The following is a 19,371-nucleotide window of genomic DNA, read 5'->3' on the forward strand; positions in this document are numbered from 1 at the left end:
CTATAAATGATAAGAGATTCAGGTTCATGTTTTCAGTAAGTTAAGAGTAAAAGCAATGAAAACTAGACCTTTTTCAGAATTCTTTAATTAGTCAAGGATAAAAGAGCAGTTTAACTGCACTTCTTTGTTTGCTAGAGCATATCATCAGCTTCTACACATACAGGAGAATACTAATACCCTAAGTGTACCTTTCCAATTTAAAAAATTTACATGATACAAGGCCAAACTACACTTTCTTTTAAAGCTATGTATAAACATCAAAACATAAACAGCACTTGGGAATACAGGAAAGGAAGAGACCTTCTTCACATGCATTTCTTTAATTTCAGGTTGATCTGCTTCTTTTATCAGATCATTTTTAATGTGTTCCAACTCAGATATTTTCTCTTTTAATACTGATGCTCTATTAAAATCTTGCAGACTAATGCATTCTTCCAAAGCTGCTTTTGCTTCAAAAAGTTTCACTTTTACTTCAGCCAACTGAAATACAAAATAAAAAGAAAATTAATGTAATACTATCACCTTTGTGGTATTAGCCAACGATACACTACTGACATGAGCCAATAACACACTACTATATAAAACTCTTAATAGATAAATGAGCTTGAAATATTTTTCTTGTTAACTACAGTCTTGCTTACCTTAAGCTCCCGCTTTCTTATTTCAGCAGCATCAACAGGCTGGCTGACTGTAATAATTGGTTCATGAACTTCTGATACTATTTCTGCGATCTATTGTTACAAACAGTACATTAACGCCATTAATTTTAGCTCAAATGTCAGACACTAAGCATATAACTTTCCAAATTTAAAATAACCATCCTTCTGAAAAAGTATTGAACAGCTGTGTAGTTCCCCTTAACAGTTAATTCACTGCAAATAAATCCTCATTTTGACAACAGTCTAAGCATGAAAGCCTACTGTTTTCTACCATTTACCTAGGCAAGCAAGAAAGCAGAAGACTGTATATGCATGAATAAGTTAAGCAGTTTCTATGCCAACAGTTAACAGGCACCATCTCCTCCACATCTGAACACATGCTTTAAAAAGAATTAGTGGTAACGAGAGTAAGGTTTTTCATCTGCTACTACTTCAAGCAAAATACAACTAAGAACACTCATTTAAAGGTCTATAAACCACCATATGTAGTATAAGAAGCCACGTAAGCAATTTAATTTCAAGCCAAATACATCCATAGAACTAGAAGCAGAACTAGGCTAAGAGTTTTTCAGTTCTTTAGGCATTTCCTTTAAAGTCAGACCTATTATCTTAAAAACTGAAATGAAGCATGAGGAAAAACTTAAGACTGAATGAGATGGGACAGTCTTAATTTGATTTATCTTGTATCAGATGACCTCAGTTTAACTTCCTCTCAAGCTGTACCAAAATCAACAGGATGTACTGAATCAGTGTATTTCACTAAAATAACAGAAATGCACCCACTTACTATTACTGCTGCACTACAGTGTTACGATTACCATAGTCCTTCCATTGTAATCGTGTACCAAACCATATCCTAGCTTTACCCACTGGATTGAGGTAAATCCAGGGTTCATTTAAAATATTTGAGCAAAACCAAGAATCTATTTTTTAGGAGTCTATTTAAAATAATTATGCTATATATAAAGACTTCGGCATATAAAATACAACTTTTTTTAGTACCCATCTCAGCTAGAAGGAGGGAAGAGAAATTTGAATCCTCACTTTGAATGTTTTACTTAAAACTGTTTGGATCTAATATGAGAAAGGATTCTGAAACAGGCTGTCAAATCCTAATTTAAGGATTACATTTACAACACCAGTCAAATCTTTTAAAGATAAAGATCTTTGGACAACCACTAAACACAACCACGCAAAGAAAAAAGTGGGGGGAGAACATACGTGTTTTCCCAAATTAAAAATATTTTAACTCCTGATATTTCTGTAACAATGCTTCATAAAGGCCATTTTATATACAGGAAAGTTAGAGCCTAGAAAACAGTGAGCCTTTAGAATTACTTACAACTTGAATCCTTCTGTCATCATCCTCAACAATAATGAGTAACCTTTCCACAAGCAGGGATATAAGAGCTGTTGAAGTTGCAGGTAGAATGAGAATTTTTTGCAAAGTTGCCAACAGATGATTTCTGCATCAAGGAGAAAAAAAACCAAAACCAAAACCAATCCGTTTGCTTATTCAAGAAAATGGACGACGTAAGAGTTAATATTCTACTCTGAGTTAGTGTGTTGAAGACTTCGTAATAGAAATTTCTCTATAGCTATATTAACTGCTGAACATATTTTCTCACTTAGCAATGTTTGTCTTTTCCTGATTTTGCCTAATTTCTCTCGATTAGAAAACGCTAAATTTTTTAATCAGGTATCACTACTGTCCAATGAAAGGTCATACCAGCAGAAAATAGTCAGAGTATCAATACTGTAGAATGTTTTCATAGAAATTACCTGGCTGGAAACTAGGGGGAAAAAAAATAATAAATTACAAGTTATACTATTTTGCCAGTCTGGCATACGTATAATAGATTACACAGAGAGTTTGAAATTATTGCTGTTTGTACTATCATAACTGCAATTTTTCATAAAATGCCTGCGATGGCATGAACTTCCAAATTTATTCACTTATTACTTCACATCAAAAGGCTGTTCAAATTATAGGAATGACTCAGTTAACACACTCCAATTCAGCTTGGCATTGAGAACATCTGTAACCTTTTAGGCATTAGTAGATTGGGCTTAAAAACATAAGAAACACATAGGCTACTTACTGTCATCTGCTGAGAAGCAATGCATTTGTCTCCTTTAATTTTTTATACTATGTTCCAAATGAACATTCTTGTAACTTCAGAATCTCAAGAATATGTTATGAAAACAACTGAATTTCTCTCCCCAAACAATGCTATATCTGTATTAAAACTCATTTTTAGAGAAGAGTAACCAGACTGCATTTGGCACACTTTTGGAAACAATTCCATTAGAGCCCGGGCCTTTTTTCCAGTTAGCATTACAGCAGACTCTATGCCTGTCTACAGGCGTAAGTACCATAAGCTTAATAAGACAGATTTTATATTTAAGTTTACCTTCCTCCCTCCTCCATGATATCCATGCAGCCTATGATAAGAATCAGTTGCTGGCCTATAAATTCTTTTGTCATCAGGTTTTCAAAAGAAGTCAAGTCTTGTCTTTGTTCTTCACTAAGAACTGGCATATTTTGAAGGTAACTGAATCCAAATAGAACAGACATAATTACATTCAGAATCACTGTTGGAAAGTTAAGAAAAAACCCAACAAAAACCAAACCCAAAACACAAACCACCTCCCCTCCAGAAAAAACAAAACCCCACCACTTTCCTGTCCTGTATAAACAAACAGCTACCTTAGTTACAAACCTTAAAAATTCATATTTGTGTTCTCCTTTTCACAGATTAATTTTAAAATACATTATATGGTATAAACTTTCTGAAACTATTAATGCACTTCATTAAGAAAATCCCTCAGTTGAGAATGCAAAATAGTGAGAAACAGAAAATGACAAGTTATATTTGTACATGTGATTTCAGTTCTGTACCCCTGCATAAAGACAACATCTTAGGAATAAATGTGTGTACCATTTTTCATATATACAGCTATTACTCTTCTGCATATTTAGGTAGTCTGTATTCTCCTACATGTTCAGAAATATTTACGTTGCCTACCACTAAAGTGTGGAGTGAATTTTAAATTCTTTATCTGATCAAATATGCCATCACGGAAGAACAACAATGTTGTCAGATACACTCAGCCACATAGCATGGAAAGTGTAATCAGTTTGTTCTGTTTCTTTGTTTTTCTAGAGTCATTGTCCTTTTATCAAAATTTTTTCCATCAATTAGAGCATGCATGTTCAGAAAATCTGGAGTGAAACATATAATGTACAAAATTCAATACTGAATATAATGTAATACATAAAATTCAAATACTGGTAAGAGCTGTCAAAAAGCTTACTTTTACTACAGCTTTGCAGATACTTTTCAGCAACAGCTCATTAAATTTAGCAAATTTAAAAAATGTCTTCAAAGTTAGGACAGAAACTTTGCATGTAGCCACTACTTAAGGACATCTGAAATTACAACAATGTAGTCACCTTTCTGATCATGTTACAATAATATTACCTGCACCACATAATAGTGAAGTATCTAAACAAAGCATAGAAACCTTCATCTTTTTCTTAAGTACTAATGACTTGTAGTTCCTTGCTCCTAACTAATACTTTCACAGTGCAAATAAAGACTTGGATTGTACAATTGCAAATCTTACATGAAACAACTGGTGACACAGCTCACCAATGAACAGTTTAACAGTTGATACTACAGACAAGTACTAGTCTAGTTAATCTTACTCAGCCTCTTCCTGGACGGGAAGATAACTGAAGGCATTTTGAGTAAAATTAGATGGAAAAAAGGGAAAACCTTTTTCTGGAGAATAAATGATTTATGGGCTGTTAAATTAATTATGAATAAAAAAAAATTTACATTCACCAAACAATCCACATTTCAAAACCAAGGAAGCACAGACACTTCATTTATTAAATGTTTATGAAATATGTTAGCACATTCCCCATTGAAAAGTAGCAACAACTTCTATAAGTACTACTAGTATACTACACCCACTGATGTGAGACAAGAATATGCATATTTTTAATTGGAAACATTATCAAAAGAATGCATTTTTCAGCAGATCCAACTTATAATCATTCCAGGAAGCTTCACTCTACATTTTGCAAGTACAATACCTCAGTTAAGATTTCTCAGCATTCTCCATGCCTACAAACAAATTCTATTCGAATTTTATGTTAAGACTAGAGTAGAGACGCTAAGACAAAAAAATAATTTAACTTTCTTCACTTTGGTAAAAAGATGGCCCTAAAACATTCATTTTTCCCCTCCTAATTAAATATTCTGTAATTGGCTCACTTAGAAGCATTGTCACTGCCTTCAAACATAAGTTTGTTTGAGCAGGGGAAGAAAAAAGGGAATGAACGCTCAGCTTCAAAAACCCTTCCCTTCAGTACAGCAGCCAAACTGTATTTTATTTTCACAAGTATTGGTTTCTGCAAGCTCTAAAAACCTCCTTCCACAAGCTTTTTGCAAACACAGCCACCTACATAACAGATGAACAAAGGATAGCTACATATTACCAAACAATTATTCTATTATTTAAATGCTATTATTATTTAAATTATGCTATTGATCTAGCAGTCCATCTTGCCAATAATTCATAAGAAAGGACATTCCAAAAATTGTTTTCAAGTTATAAATCTGCTTTTCACAGTTTGTTTTGTAAAAAAAGTAAATCTTCTCCAAAGTCTTTTTAAAAAAAAACAAAAACTTTTAAAAATCACTGTTCAAGCACAACTTTGGCTTTAAGGGAAACCTGAATAGCTGAATAAAAGAAATATTCTCTACTTCAAAAAATATATACATATATTTTAGTGGTAAGAGATTAATTTTTAAATGCAATGTACCTTAATAAATAATCTGCATATACAGCTGTTTCTGGCAACATCTGTTCTAGTAAATCTTCACATTCTTCACCTTTTGATTTTAGATATTCACAAAGACATCTCCAATATAACACATTCTCAGGTGTTAAGTCTTCCAGTGGAATCAGTTTTCTAAACAAAAATAAATACACAGGGATAAATAAAATAGGGTCAAAGACAACAAATGAACAGAAATTACTTCCTAAAATGAAAATAAAATTTGCCACAGAAATACTTTAAGACTGACAAAAATAACAACTTAGGTGAGGACACAGAGCTCCATCTCCACGAGCCTCTCGCTACACTGCACTTCTCAGTATTTTAAATCAAGTTTGCAGGAATATTCTGCTCAGTCCTTCTGTCCTACTAGAGCAACCACCCAAGTACTATAAAACGTTGTTATCACTGTACAAGTCTGCAAAACTAAACTATTAATTATATTATTTTTTCAGCTTCTGTTCATGAAGACCTTCACAGTATTTGAGTAGCAATCATAGTATGTCAAATTCAAAAAGTAATAGAATTGCCTCTCAGCATCTCTGAAAGCTCATCCTCTGTTTACTAGCCATAGGACCCCCACTCCTTTTTATAAGCATAGTGTTTTCTATACTAAGCATGGCATATAATCTTTGTTTTCAGAAGCAGTACATTAAGTTGTGCATCAATTCTACCTCAAAACAGAAAAGACAGTGTCACCGTCAGTGGTATTTTTCACTCCCTTGAATCTCATTTTGCCTGCAAACTATGGGTAACAACTTTGTTGTTCTTTTAGGCCACACATAAAATAAAAAAATCCACCAAAAAACCCAACAACATGTTGATGAAAACTGACCATTTGATGGCTTCCCTTTAATCTGATAAGTGTCTTTACTTAAAAGTAAATTCAACAAAAAGTCAGACTTCAAAAATCTAAGCCTTTATCATATTGATACTGCATCAATCAAGCTGTACTCAGAAGAAACATCATACAAGAAAAAGCCTAATATTTTCCATAAGTCAAATAATCTCATTACAAGCTGAATAATTTCACTCGCTTTCCAAAATGTCATTAGTCTACCTGATCTACTTAAAAAAATTCTCAGTTAGCCCAGTTTTTTAGAATGGAAGCCTTGTTTTGTACAGGATCAAAGTCAGACTGACAAGTCCATAACTACATATTTTTTTCCTTTGAACCTCTTAAGACATTGGCACGTTTCCAGAGGCTGTAAGAAAGTTATCTCATCATTATTGATGCTTTTTAAAGCTAGATAGGCCCACTTCTGTTGCTTTGGAGTGCAATGCATGTAGCTTCAGCTGATTTCAAAGCATCCGTCATAAGCTACTACTATAACGCAAGACACTTCGTATGATGACATTACACATTTTCCCCAAAAAAGATGAAGTACATTTTTTGTTACCACTTTTTAATCAGTGACAATTTGCCATTTGATCATACGAGATTAGATTCCTATCACTGTTAATAATCATTCCACTCTGGTTGCCTCAGCTCAAGCCTTTCTTCTCACCGCTTTTTGCCTCCCTTAGAAATTTCTTACAACTTCTTATTTCTTGTTTTCTTCACACATTCATTTTTGCTTTATGGATCTTAACATTCATCATGCCACCCTCTTCATAGCTTAGGAACTCGCTTAGTCAAATGCTACCAAACTTTAACACAGGAAAACAAGCCTCTAAGATACCAACTTCTGTCAAGCTCTGCTAATACAAATCAATACCTCCAAAAGAACACTGAAATACAAGCCAAATAATTCCATTCTGATTGATTCTCCAAACAGTTCATGGATAACTGAACCAGCCCCAAATTGTGCTGCCTCTAGCTCAGCAGAAAGGATGAAGGAAAACCAAAGAGGACAAGAAAAATCTGTGAGAAAGACCAGGAGAAAGACAGAGAGCGTAGGAACAGAAAAAGAGCTTTTAAGTACCACAGGTTAAAAGATGAGAGGAAATTACAGTTGTGGAGGTAAATTGGAGCATCACCTTTGTTTTATTTCCTGTACTGTTTGTACAGCTTACCATAAATTAGACTAAGAAATACGAATACATAGAAAAACATGTTTAGTTGATTAATTTGCTGCCTCCTCTTAAATTCTAAGAGCGTGATTTTTGGGGTGTTCAGAAAACAAGTAGTCAAAGACATTTTTCATCTTTTCCTCTTGCTTATCTGGCATAATCGTTTTCAGCTGATGAACAGGGATATTTTAAAAAAGAAAAAAGCGTACCCAAAAGACTTCAGTACACAAACACCGGAGAGACATCATGGCTTACAACCAGAATATCAGTCTTTTATCACAGGTAACAGTCTGCTCCTCATTTAGTTAACACCTGTAATTTAATATTCTTATACAAAATAGTCAACTTTTGGGAATGAAAACTGCATACCTGCTGTCAAGGTTTTTAAAGTTCTGAACAAAGTCATGAAGTGGAGATAATGAAAAAATAGCCTTTAGTGCTGAGATGGCCACTTCTACGCAGTTTTCCACATCCAGTCGATGAAGCAATTCTAAAACATCCCCATCAGTAAATCGTAACCAGGCTTGAAGCAGCTTCTTCTTCATTACCTCCTTAACAGCATCTAATAATACAGGAATTTAAATGGTTTAAAACATTAAAGGTCAAAAAATATCAAGTTTTCCATATATTTTCACAAATATTTTTTCTGTAGAAGGCTTTCTGGAAAAAAGTTATTACACAGTTGAACTTAGTGTTACCTCAAAAAAAAGAAAAAAGCCTAACAGTTAAACAAGAACTACTTATGAAGCACTACTACACCTTTGACGCAACACATTTTCTCCCCCCACAGGGAATAAAAAACCCACCTCTATCCAAAACCTGTTACATCTAAAGACAGCACCTCAACCCAGAAAATCTACAAACCACAAACTCCTGTAGAGCAAGGAAATATTCTGGTGAACCAATGTTATATACTTGCCCTGTTTCATGCATTTCAGAATGGGCCACTTTTGGAAGCAGGATACTACTGTACAGACATTTAGGTCTGAACTGCCACACAGAATTCTTGTGTTGAATAATTGAATGAATTGGATTATGACATTTACATAAAGATACTTTAAGTCCCTCCTTCCCATTGCCACAGTGAAACAGAGTTTCTGGATCAGCAGAGTCCTATTTAATCAAGGAAAAAAGTATTTATGGGAACATCTAGAATGCATACATCATTAATATGTACACACAGATTTAAGCAGGGAAGTAGAAAGGCTAATAGTCTGGTGGAAGTAAAAACATAATAACTAGGGATCAATACAAGTATGCTCTTAGGACCTTTTAGAAAACAGTATCTAATGTAAGGGAAATTAAGTCCACACACACTGACAATACTCATTTTTCCTCTTAAACGTACCTTTACGATAACAGAAGACAGCACTTAAATATAGTTAAGATTTCAAAAAGAGCTGTAAAAAGGCCTTGAAAGAGCTAAATTAATGTTCTAAGAAAGAGAAATCTCTCCAAGAAGGTGAAAAGCATAAACTAGTAGAACGTGGCAGAATGAAAGAAAATGAGAGTGGAGAATTGACAGCTGAATGCACCCTGAAAAACAGAACGAAGCAGAATCTAGATTGTTTTCTAGGTCTTGTTTAATTATAAACCCTTGCTCTGAAGCAAATACAGGAAAACATCCAAAATTTCAACCCAGCAATCTTGAGCAAGCAAGTTCCTCTCCTGTTAGAAGTTACTCAAATAAGCAAATTTGATAAAGCTATATATATTTGAGATAATAGAATTTACAAAACAGATCAAAATGAGGGAATACTAGTGGACGTATATACAAATGCAGCCAGTTTGGAACAGAAACCTCTTCTGCCCAGCAAAAAGCATTTGACGGTAATGGTATCAGTGACACTACATAGCCTAGCAGATACTTTCCCTTGTGATTCTAGATATCAAGAAAAAGAGCAAGTCCTCAATAGCTGGGATGAAGAATCATCCTAAGGAAGATACAGACACCAACAGAGAAAGTATCTGCTCTAGATCATAAAAGATAGCAGTTCTTTATGTTGAACATCTCAATGTCACTGAAATATAGGCTGTGTAGAAACACTGTACCTTCCCAGTGAGGGAATGTAACAAATCCTTGTCCCTGACAAATGAAGGATCACAGGAAAAAATAGCGAAGGTAGTTTCCCTCCCAGTTTTGAGAAATTACTACATCAAAAACTCATTTACCCTGAGTCAAAAGAAAGCATTACTGGGAGGGAAGGGGGAGGACAGCCAGCAGACAAGAAGCAGCTAGTTAGGTCAAACATCAAACTAGTATCCTGATAAACAGTAATTCACAACATGGATTTTTCAGTGCTGGACTTCAAAACCAAAACCTGACAAACTTCATTATGCTACTATAGAACAATTCAGGGTAGGTGGGGAAAAAATGCTTATTAAAGCTTATTATACAGAAGGACTTCTTTTTAAGTCTAGTTCTATACAGCGTAACAAAGCAGTCAGCTGATCCTCTCTTCCTTTGCTGTCAAGAACATAATAACATGGTCCCCAACTAGCCAAGGAAAAAGGTAAATCAATAAAAACATGCATTCATAACACACCTTTAAGAGCTCCAGTTACCAAGGGACACAGTACTTTTGTCTTGTTCTTTAAGTTAATATCTATATAGGTCATTTCTCACAGTTCACAAGCAACACTAATAAAGGAAATTTCTCAGAGTAAAATTCAACAGGGTTTAGTACAGACTTTCCAAACAAAGTACACTGATAACACAGTAGCACTTAGTAAAACTAGCAGCTTTTATCCTCAAAGTCATGTATGTAATTGCCATTGCTGCAAAGAAAAAAAAAAAAAAGAAAAAAGGCAAAAACCCCTGTGTTCTACATAGGCTGGCCAAAATTGTCACGCTCTGATGCATGTTACCTTTTGATCTTTTGCAACACCACCACACACAATTATAGGTACGTTCTGAATGACTCTTTATATAAAAAGAATACAATACAAAAGACATCAAAAAGAATAAAGCTGCTTCATGATGAAATGAATGAGGGTCAATCAAAAGTTCATTAAAAAATATTAAAGCTAGATAAATAGAAAACTAACCAACTGAGAAGATTTCTCTCCAAAAGCACATAGGAAATATTTCCAACAATTATCAATCTGATATTAATGTTTACATTTCAATTCTTTAATGTATTTGTTACAAAAATATCTCTAACGAAACATATTTCAAAATACACTGAATGAAATAATTACATTTTTCTACTTCTGTGTTTAATCACACTTGTTTTTTCATTTTAATAGCATTTGGTCCTATTTTAGAGCCCAATGGCTTTCAAGTTCTTTTGAAAGTACAGTCCTTTTCTGCTTTGTCCACTATAAAGGGACTGGAAAACCAAAGCAGCAAGCAGAATTTCTTGTGCTTAAACATTTCCTGGTACCTCATGACTCCCTTTGCACTCCTTATTATTGATATCACAGCTTCCACATGAATCATTCATAAAAGATTAGAAAGTATTCTTTCTTAAACATGTATTAAGATGTTGAAAAAGATAATCTCTTACCAGATCTGTCATTAAGTCCTTGTTGCAACAATTTTACTCTCTGTGCTATTGACAGAGCTCTCATGTGAACTTTTTCTGCCAAAACCTTAAAAAAATTAAGACATTAAAATGTATTTCTACAAATAATAAAAACTGAATTCATTAACTACCTGTGGGTTTCAACTCTGTCTTATCCATTCACAGAAATCATAAGTCAATAAAAGCCCGTAAATACCTATGCCATCAGCATCGTACCAGTGCATTAACAAGCAGATTCTTGTGCATGGAAGAAAATGTAAAATAAAGTAAGTTAAGAAATAGGTTAACAAATGGCTTTGAAGCTTGGCAGCTCCACTTAAATGCAACACCAGGACACAAAAACTACTCTCTCTCCTTAAAGCTCTAAGAGCAATGAATATCTGCAATGGATTAACTGAAGCATGTACTTTTCTGAAGGCCTACTAACATAGGGATTCAGCTAAAAAACAGAATTTAATCTGATTGAGAAAGAGCAGAAAATGGTTCTGTATGAAAAAATTGAACATTTTACTTGAAGCTCTTGCATAAGGTGCCTACATAAGAAACATACATGGTAGCATACCTTCCCACCCTTACCTCCACATGTAAACCTAAATAATGGTTGATAGTTCTCAAAACTGTAATATCAAAATATGTAAATTTTTTTACACTAGTATTGCTGTGAACCTAACTTTACTTAATTATCTATTATGTAATAACAGAAAAGAAAAATTGTTTCACAAACATCACAAAATGCATACATATAAAGTAAGAATACAATCTGTTGTTTTCTACTTTTACTGTCTGATCCTCAAAAGCAGAGTTCTATCAAGCAAGTTCTGCAATCAAGTTCAAGGGTTTTATGGGTTTTAACTTGAAAACTCACATTAAATCACTCCTCCTCATAATCTGGGTAAAGGAAAATAAATTATTTAACTGTTCTGAGTGTTTAACCAGTCAAATATAATAAACAATTCAAAGCTTTTCTCTGAAGTCAGTCTTTGAAATTAAAGCGATCTAATTCACCTCGTATGCCAGCTTCCTGACAGATTCCTTTACATCCATAGTGCGGCCTACAATTTTTGGCAAAGTCCTTGCTGATGGAGCAATACATGACAGCACTGCACGCCTCACTTCTGAATTTGAATCATTTTCAAGCAATGTGTTGTAGACTGGAAGTGAAACAGTCATAATAAGCTTTTCAGAAGAATTTGAAACGTCACAGGAAAACAGGGAATACCGAAAATAAATTTAAAAAATCAGCAGCTGTTATTAAAACACCTCCATCACCCCTGCCCAGCTCACACAAATTTAGGGAATAGTTTACAGTCCCAGCCCTAAGATTTTATGCATTCACATGCTGAACTATGACCTCAAAAGGAATTAATCTATGAAAATAATATTTGCAGTCATAAGTAGGATCTCCAGTTACTAACTCTGAAAATTGCTATTCTAGATCCCACCTACAAAAAAACCCCACTTTTTAATTTACGGGACAACAAAAAAAAAATCCCACCATGCTTCCAAATGTTGGCTACTTATGACCTCTAGTCACTAGCTATACATCCTCATTTACCTTTGAGGGGATCCTCAAATTTTCCTGTGAGTGGAAAACTTCAATATCCATTAAGTCTAATAAACTCTAACAGTACAACTCTCACATAATGCTTTTTGTTATATTCTTGACCATTCTTTAACATTGAAAGCCATGACAAAAGTAATTTACTCAGAGAACACTGAAATTAATCTTGCTCTGTGAGATGATTGACTATGAAATTTGTGAGCTCCTAAATAAGCAACTTGCAAACAAACATTTAGAAAATACCACTTCAGAAAAGATACCTTAATAACAAAAAAACCCCAACTAACAAACTTACTCTTCACAAAAAACAATAGCAAAGTTTAATCGGGGCACAATTTACATAACAACTGTGCTGGTACAAACCTACAGTCCCTCTACCTTAAGGCAATGGAAGTAGAGGCTTAAGTGAAGAAAAAGAAACACACAGACACACAAAAACAGCATTAAGAAACCTGGGTTCCATGGGTGGTGATCTCTTAAAGGAAGCGATCCATACATGAGACCAGATTCACACACACACACAAAAAAAGCAACTAAAAAAGCATAGGTAAGCAATGTCAGTTACCAGTTAGCCTCTCATGGGGCAAACAGCCACAACTTCAGACAAAATTAGTTTTTGTATTATCTCTACAGCTACATTCAGTTCACAGAAGAGCCTGAGCCCAATATGGTTTGTCTGTCATCTAATCCACAGTGGATCTCTCCTTCAAGCTGCTCTGTCTTTTCCCCTCGAACACACACAACTCTCGCGTCTACAACCTCCTCCAGCAGAGAGCTGCGCATTTTACAAATTATTACAAGAATACCCTCTAAGATTTGTTTACTTAAAAAAATTCTTTAAAATGTTTCAAAGTAATGTAAATCAACAAGTGTTCTTAAACAAAGGAAAAATCCCAGTAGTACTTACTATTAACAACAGGGCAGTTTTCATCCTTAGGATCTTGAAGTCTCGACAAGGCCAAGGCAGCTTGAATTCTAACACTTGAAAATTTATCTTTAAGTCTAATCAGCATAGCTTTGTTAATTTTATCAAATAAGTCATCATCAATCTGGGCATTTTCTGGCATATTGCCCAAAATCTTATTAACAAGTTGACACGTTCGAAACCTAACCGCATGGCTGTTTGCACTGTGAGACTTAGGGAAGAAAAAAAAAAAAATAGTAGTACTCATAATCACACATTTCTTATTTCCAACAATATGCACATGCAAGTAGTTAATATTCTATACAGCACATGAAAGATGCACTTCTGTATTTCAAAAGCTTTTCCTATTTATTTTTAATAAGATTAAAAAGTCACAGAACTAGAAAACAATTATGATCCATCACCTGTATCAGCGGCACTTTACATAATTAGCAATTCACAAAAGAAGAAACATGCATACCACTCAATACAGACTACAGTACATGAGCTAATATACTGCTCTGTCTCCATAAAACATTATTAGGAAAAAAAAATATTAGCAATGATGACTAGCGATCTTGGTCTGATCAATAGTTTTTCCATGTCAAAACACTAGTTTAAGAAAATATGACAGTATTTGTGTTTGCATGCAGTTGGAACTGTTGATCTCTCTACATAAAAACTTGCAATAAGCAGAAAGGAATAATACGTATTCCAACCATACTTGTATGAAAGATATTTCAATATTTTTACTCATACTTACCAAAGCAACAGTATAATTCCATTTCCATAACACATACACAATTTCACACTTAATGATGCACCTATAATAAGGCCTATCATGACACATCTAACAACAAAATAAGAAAACAGTTCTTATTTTCTCATGGCCCTAACTTTTGAAATCCAGTTTTTGGGTTATCCAGGGAGGAGAGGTTACTCAAAAGCACTAGCTTTGCCTTGCTTTCAGTTTTTTAGTTCTAGTTTGTAGGTGACATCTCAAGTGCCAGCAAGTTTTTTTCCCCCACTGCATTAAGTTTCCGTTTGTTATGTTAAAGATTTAATAATAAGCGTTACTATACCTCAAGCAGAAAGTCAAACACATAACTCAGAAGTAAATTATCTTCTTCTGCCTCCTCACTACCGTCCCCTTCCTCCATTTGATAAAATGAAGTAACAAATTTAGCCACAAAATCGATCACTTGTTCCACTGCTGGTTCCCGTCTGTAGATTATCATAGCATACTTAAGGAAATGAATGAATTTTTCATTAAAATCTTCCTTGTCTTTCGACTGAAAACAAACAAAAAAAAATATGAAACCACAACAGAAGGTAACTACCCAGTTCATCTTTCAAAAGCAGTATCAGAGAAAAATAAAATAAACGGGTTTATAATTGACAGCTTCCATTTAAATTTTTTAAGCGCCAAAGCCAGCAGTTAGGGCACACCCGCTTACGGCCCTCTTTGCTATTTTGCTTTAACTCCACAGCAGGCATATGTCTGGACCCCGAGCTCCATTCTGGAGTTGAGGTTTACCTGCTAACAGGTTTCAGAACGGCAATACTCATTCAACGACACCCCAGTCCATTATTACCCTGTGTCACACCTACTACTCGGGTATCCAAATACCTCTCAGCAACATCATTAATAAATAACAATACCTGCCGTGGGCGGCTCTCACAGCCATGTTCGCAGGAGACAACTGTGTACAACAGTTTAGTATGTGGCTTGTTTTGCGTTATTTGGGTTTTTTTTTAATTCTTAGGGCTCTTCTTAGGCATACTGGCCGCAATGCTTGTTTTAGGGGAAAGGCGGCCGACAAGGGTCCCTGCCCCCTGACGGAGAAGCAAAGCAGCTTTTTCCTTCAGCCCGACAGGTCACCGCTCCGCCCAGCCGCCGGCACGCCCGAGGGCAGGCATACCTGATCGTAGGTGCTCTTCAACGCCACAACAAGTTTCTCACGGTTCTGATACGGCTTCTGGGCCAGCTGAAACGCTTCGTTGATTTGCAGAAGCTTCTTTTCCGCGCCCATGGCTGCAGAGAAAGGAGACGGTCACGGAGCGATTCCCTTGCCCCGGGCTCCCTTAGCGCAGCGCGGCTCCAGGAAGGCAGAGAGCTGCTCTACCCGCGCAGGCCCCGCAACGGCAAGGCCGCTCCTAACGGCGCAAGGAGCGCCCACCGCAAGCGGACCGAGGCTGCGGACCGAGGGTCCCGACCAACGGCCCAGCCCAGCCGCTCCTCACCTCCTGCTCCAGCCGCTAGGCCGCCACCGGAGACCGGCGCCGCGCGCGCACCAGCAACGGTAGCGGCGCCCGCGCCCCCAGCTTCAAACTCGGCGCGAGTACCCCTCCTAATCTCGCGAGAAGCTCAGTGGGCGGCCGGGGAGGCGCGTGCTCGTCTGCGCGCGCCGGAGGCAGGGCGGGGCCGGGCCGGGCCGGACTGGGGCTGTGCCGCGCCGCGCAGCGCCGCGCCGTGTCGCCGAGGGGGCGGGCAACGGCGGGCGGCCTGGCGGAGCGGCCGTTAGTCGGGGAGCGCGCGCCCGCCGCCATCTTCTGGGGCGGGCTGGGAGGGAGAGGGGAGCGGCTGGGGCGGTGCGGCGCTGCGGCCGCCTTCGGCTGCGCCTTCTTGGCGGGCGCTGACGGTGGGAGCGGCTGTTTCAAAGCAGGGTGGATAGCAGCTGTGCTGCGGCTGAGGAGAAGCGTCGGGTAAGAGGATTTCCAGAACGTATGTTGGTGTAGAGTAGTTGAATAAACCTGACAAACTGGTGCAGCCCTCAGCCACTCTCCCAAAGGCCCCTCTGGACGTGATCATCTGGAAAAATATGTATAGTTGCGTTTTGTAATGGGAGCCTTATACCGGAAGCACTTGGGGTACCAAATGAAGAAAGCTCGGCCTGCGTCGAAAAGTAATGATAGCCCTTTAGCGAACGGCCATCCAATGAGACAAAATTGCTCAGCTACTGTAGCTGAAGCAAGATATGTTTGCCTATTGTAACGATCGGTTTTGCCTATTATAAATATTTAGGTAACAACGGGGGTTAAGTTCAGTAGGTAACCAGTTAAGTTGCTATTACTTGGTTCGCTCGGTGGACTACCTAAGCTGAATCCAACTTGCAGATGTGTGTTTCTTATTGAAACATACTTCTCTCTTTTATCGGCTGTAAGGAGGATTGCCAAGATAGATAGCATGGATAACTGCCTTGTTGGAACACATATTTGCGTTCCTTTTGGATGGAATATTTTACTAGTGGAAATTTTCCCAAAATCAAGCATTTCAAGTGTTTGTTGTGAAGCTGATGTTTTCCCAGAAATCCTTTAACTTGAGAATAGTAGTAAATTCTGTATCTCATTAAAAACAGGAAAGATAATTAAGCTCAAACTCCAGAGACATGTTACAGGTTACAGAACATACTGTTAAGACAGGGACTGATACTAATAAGAAGCAAAGCAGGGGCAGGGAATGAGTAGCTGAGGGGAAAAAATCTGAGCATGTATTAATTACAGAGCTACAGAAGTCATTAAAAAATGCGAACAGAAGTAGTTGATTGCAGACTCTCGGAAGTTAAGGTATATATAAGCTTAAAAAAAGTCGGATTACCTCGAATGATGAGTTACTCAGTAAGGACAGGTGACATACCAACAAATGACAGTTGGTCCAGTATGCAGAACCTGTCCTGAAGAAGGGTAATTTTCGGCTAAGAAAAAAACCCACCTAACAAATAAAATAAATAAGCACTAGGGGTCAGTCTTGTTCCAGATCTGAGTTCTCCCAGTGTTTTCTTTAAGAAGCAGATTTTATCAACGAAGTAATGGAATTATTTTCGCTTTACAGTAGTGCCAAGGATTATGGAACAAGGCTGTATGTGAAGAATGGACGGAAACAGCAAGAGAAAAAGTGTTCTATAGATAAGAATAAATTTAAAAATCATTTATACACATGGCAGTTTTTTCCCTGACATATTGTAGTACCATACATTTGTGTGTGTTTAAAACGGATACCTGCTTTTTCTAAAGGTGAGTCGTTTGTATTTTGTATTAACGTTTAAAACATACAGATCTGGCCTATGCTTCTAGAAAGCAGGAAAGAGATTCTATATGCACAAGTACAATAGTAACAAAGAATCTTATATGTAAACTTTATTTCTGAAAGTTTTTATTTTATGTTGGAGAAATAGTCACTCTACAAAAAACTATAATCAACAGCAAATCCTCATTGAGTTTTTTGTAAGGTTATGCTTTCTAGGGGAATATAATGTGTAACCATCTTTATGTTTAAGATACTTTTATTGTACAATTAGCTTCATGTAGTTTTTTTCTGCTGCAGGAGTCTGTGGAGAAAAGGATGGAAATGGGAAGAGAAGAGCAGGTAAAACTTTGTGATTCTTGTGGCTTTAAAAACACAGGATTTTTATTTTAAGTGAAACTAATAATGCAAACTGGATTATTTTTGATTCACATATGTTTGGCAGCCCATTTGTGCCTGCCTGCATCTCAGATCTACAGATGAGGATTTTCCCTGGTGTATACCTTGCAGTCCCTTATGATGGGTTTCATCTAGGATGTAAGGTTTATTTCTTCCAGTCTGCTTTAAATAATTCTGCTAGGCTTTGTATTTCTAGGTAGGAATAGAAATCAGGTTTTTGTTGTGGAAAACTGAAGTCTAACCCAGTTAGCCATACAGATCCAGATTTCCAGTATCCCAGCATATTGGTATTTCATGTGTAGGTGGTATATAACATGCTGAAGTAGGATCACAAATGTTGGCCATTTAGACATTGCTCCACATAAAGTATGTCTCCCTGTGATACCAGATACTTTGTTCAACTGATAGAGTTGTTTGCTGTCTATTTTTTACAAGTTACGTTTCAGGGCCTTGACTGTATTAATTAGCCTTAATGGCCCCTGACCAGCCACACCTGGGGCCTCCAGCCACACCCCTTGCCACACCCCTTGCCCGTGAGCCCAGGAACCTCGTTTCAGCTCAGCCTTGGGCCTTAGGTCCTTTTCTGAGCTAACTCTCAGAGCTCAGTAAAGGCTAGCTACTTTCTGAGGAATGGCTACAAGGACTGACTGGGAGGCCAAGGGCCTCACCAGTAGCACAGGCCCAGAGGTTGTGGCTGGTGCGTTGCACAGTTCTATCAGAAAAAACAAAGGACCGATGAAAGTCAGAACCTTGGCTGGTGCTCCAGGCTCTGGAGAGAAGTGTGCTCTAATAATTCAAGCTTTTTTCCTTGTCCTTTGAAATGCTGACCTTACCTGCTATGGTCTATGTCTGGTTGTCTCTCTCTGCTTCTGACTCACTGTTCTAGGTCCTTTCTCTTCCCTTTGTTAATCCTGTTGTGTTGGCAAAGACGGACTGCCACAGGGTAAGTCAAACTTGCTGCCATACTGGTTACTTTGTTGTAATTTTAGATGTAGGTCACTGGGTAAAAAACAGGTTTTAAAAGGGAAGTTGTTGCTGTCCTCTTGTGTTCAGTGGCCTTTATAACAGATGCATCTGGTTGGTTCCAGTTTCTGTATTAAAAACATAAGCAGAATAGTATTTCATCCGTAATCGGGCCATCATAATGCAGTAGTAATCAGAGGTTCTGTTCACCACATTCCTCCAAAATGTGTGTATGTAAATTGGTTATAAAATTGTATATACATTTTTTTAAAGTTACTGTTTTCAGTCAATAAGGCAATCAGTATCACTTCCGGTGGTTTTTGAATTGGACTGTCAAATCCTGTTTGCTTTATGAGGTGGGAAGAAGTAGAAATTATAAAGTAGTTCTATATAATACTATATATATATAATTATCCGAGAGGTACCAGTAGCAGAACCACTTTATACTTGTTCTTTTTCTTACATTCAA

At 36.9% G+C, this 19,371-nt stretch overlaps 2 protein-coding genes across 16 annotated transcripts in view; one reads left to right on the forward strand and one right to left on the reverse strand.

Annotated features, from left to right (window-relative positions):
* NCAPG (non-SMC condensin I complex subunit G) overlaps positions 1 to 15,877 on the reverse strand; it is a 30,292-nt gene extending 14,415 nt beyond the window's left edge. The window contains exons 1-12 of the mRNA XM_080371887.1: positions 15,761 to 15,877; positions 15,439 to 15,551; positions 14,599 to 14,808; positions 13,520 to 13,748; positions 12,057 to 12,202; positions 11,034 to 11,118; positions 7,894 to 8,086; positions 5,497 to 5,646; positions 3,074 to 3,214; positions 2,002 to 2,125; positions 642 to 731; positions 301 to 480 (exon numbers count right to left, since the gene is read on the reverse strand). Coding sequence (XP_080228013.1) covers positions 301 to 480; positions 642 to 731; positions 2,002 to 2,125; positions 3,074 to 3,214; positions 5,497 to 5,646; positions 7,894 to 8,086; positions 11,034 to 11,118; positions 12,057 to 12,202; positions 13,520 to 13,748; positions 14,599 to 14,808; positions 15,439 to 15,549 — 1,659 coding nt within the window. The 5' untranslated portion in view covers positions 15,550 to 15,551; positions 15,761 to 15,877. The remainder of the gene's footprint in view (positions 1 to 300; positions 481 to 641; positions 732 to 2,001; positions 2,126 to 3,073; positions 3,215 to 5,496; positions 5,647 to 7,893; positions 8,087 to 11,033; positions 11,119 to 12,056; positions 12,203 to 13,519; positions 13,749 to 14,598; positions 14,809 to 15,438; positions 15,552 to 15,760) is intronic.
* Positions 15,878 to 16,026: 149 nt separating this feature from the next.
* The window catches only part of FAM184B (family with sequence similarity 184 member B), a 52,724-nt gene continuing 49,379 nt past the window's right edge, over positions 16,027 to 19,371 (forward strand). For 8 of the 15 annotated variants that reach the window (XR_013924842.1, XM_080371910.1, XM_080371909.1 and 5 more), the window contains exon 1: positions 16,027 to 17,882. Coding sequence is in view for 2 of the 15 variants with exons in the window: in XM_080371901.1 (XP_080228027.1) it covers positions 17,859 to 17,882 (24 nt within the window). In the remaining 13 variants the exon portion in view is untranslated. The other 7 variants (XM_080371905.1, XM_080371901.1, XM_080371908.1 and 4 more) reach the window with 5 other exon arrangements.

This window comes from Falco punctatus (genome assembly GCF_963210335.1).
Source record: "Falco punctatus genome assembly, chromosome: 1".
NCBI classification, from domain to species: domain Eukaryota; kingdom Metazoa; phylum Chordata; class Aves; order Falconiformes; family Falconidae; genus Falco; species Falco punctatus.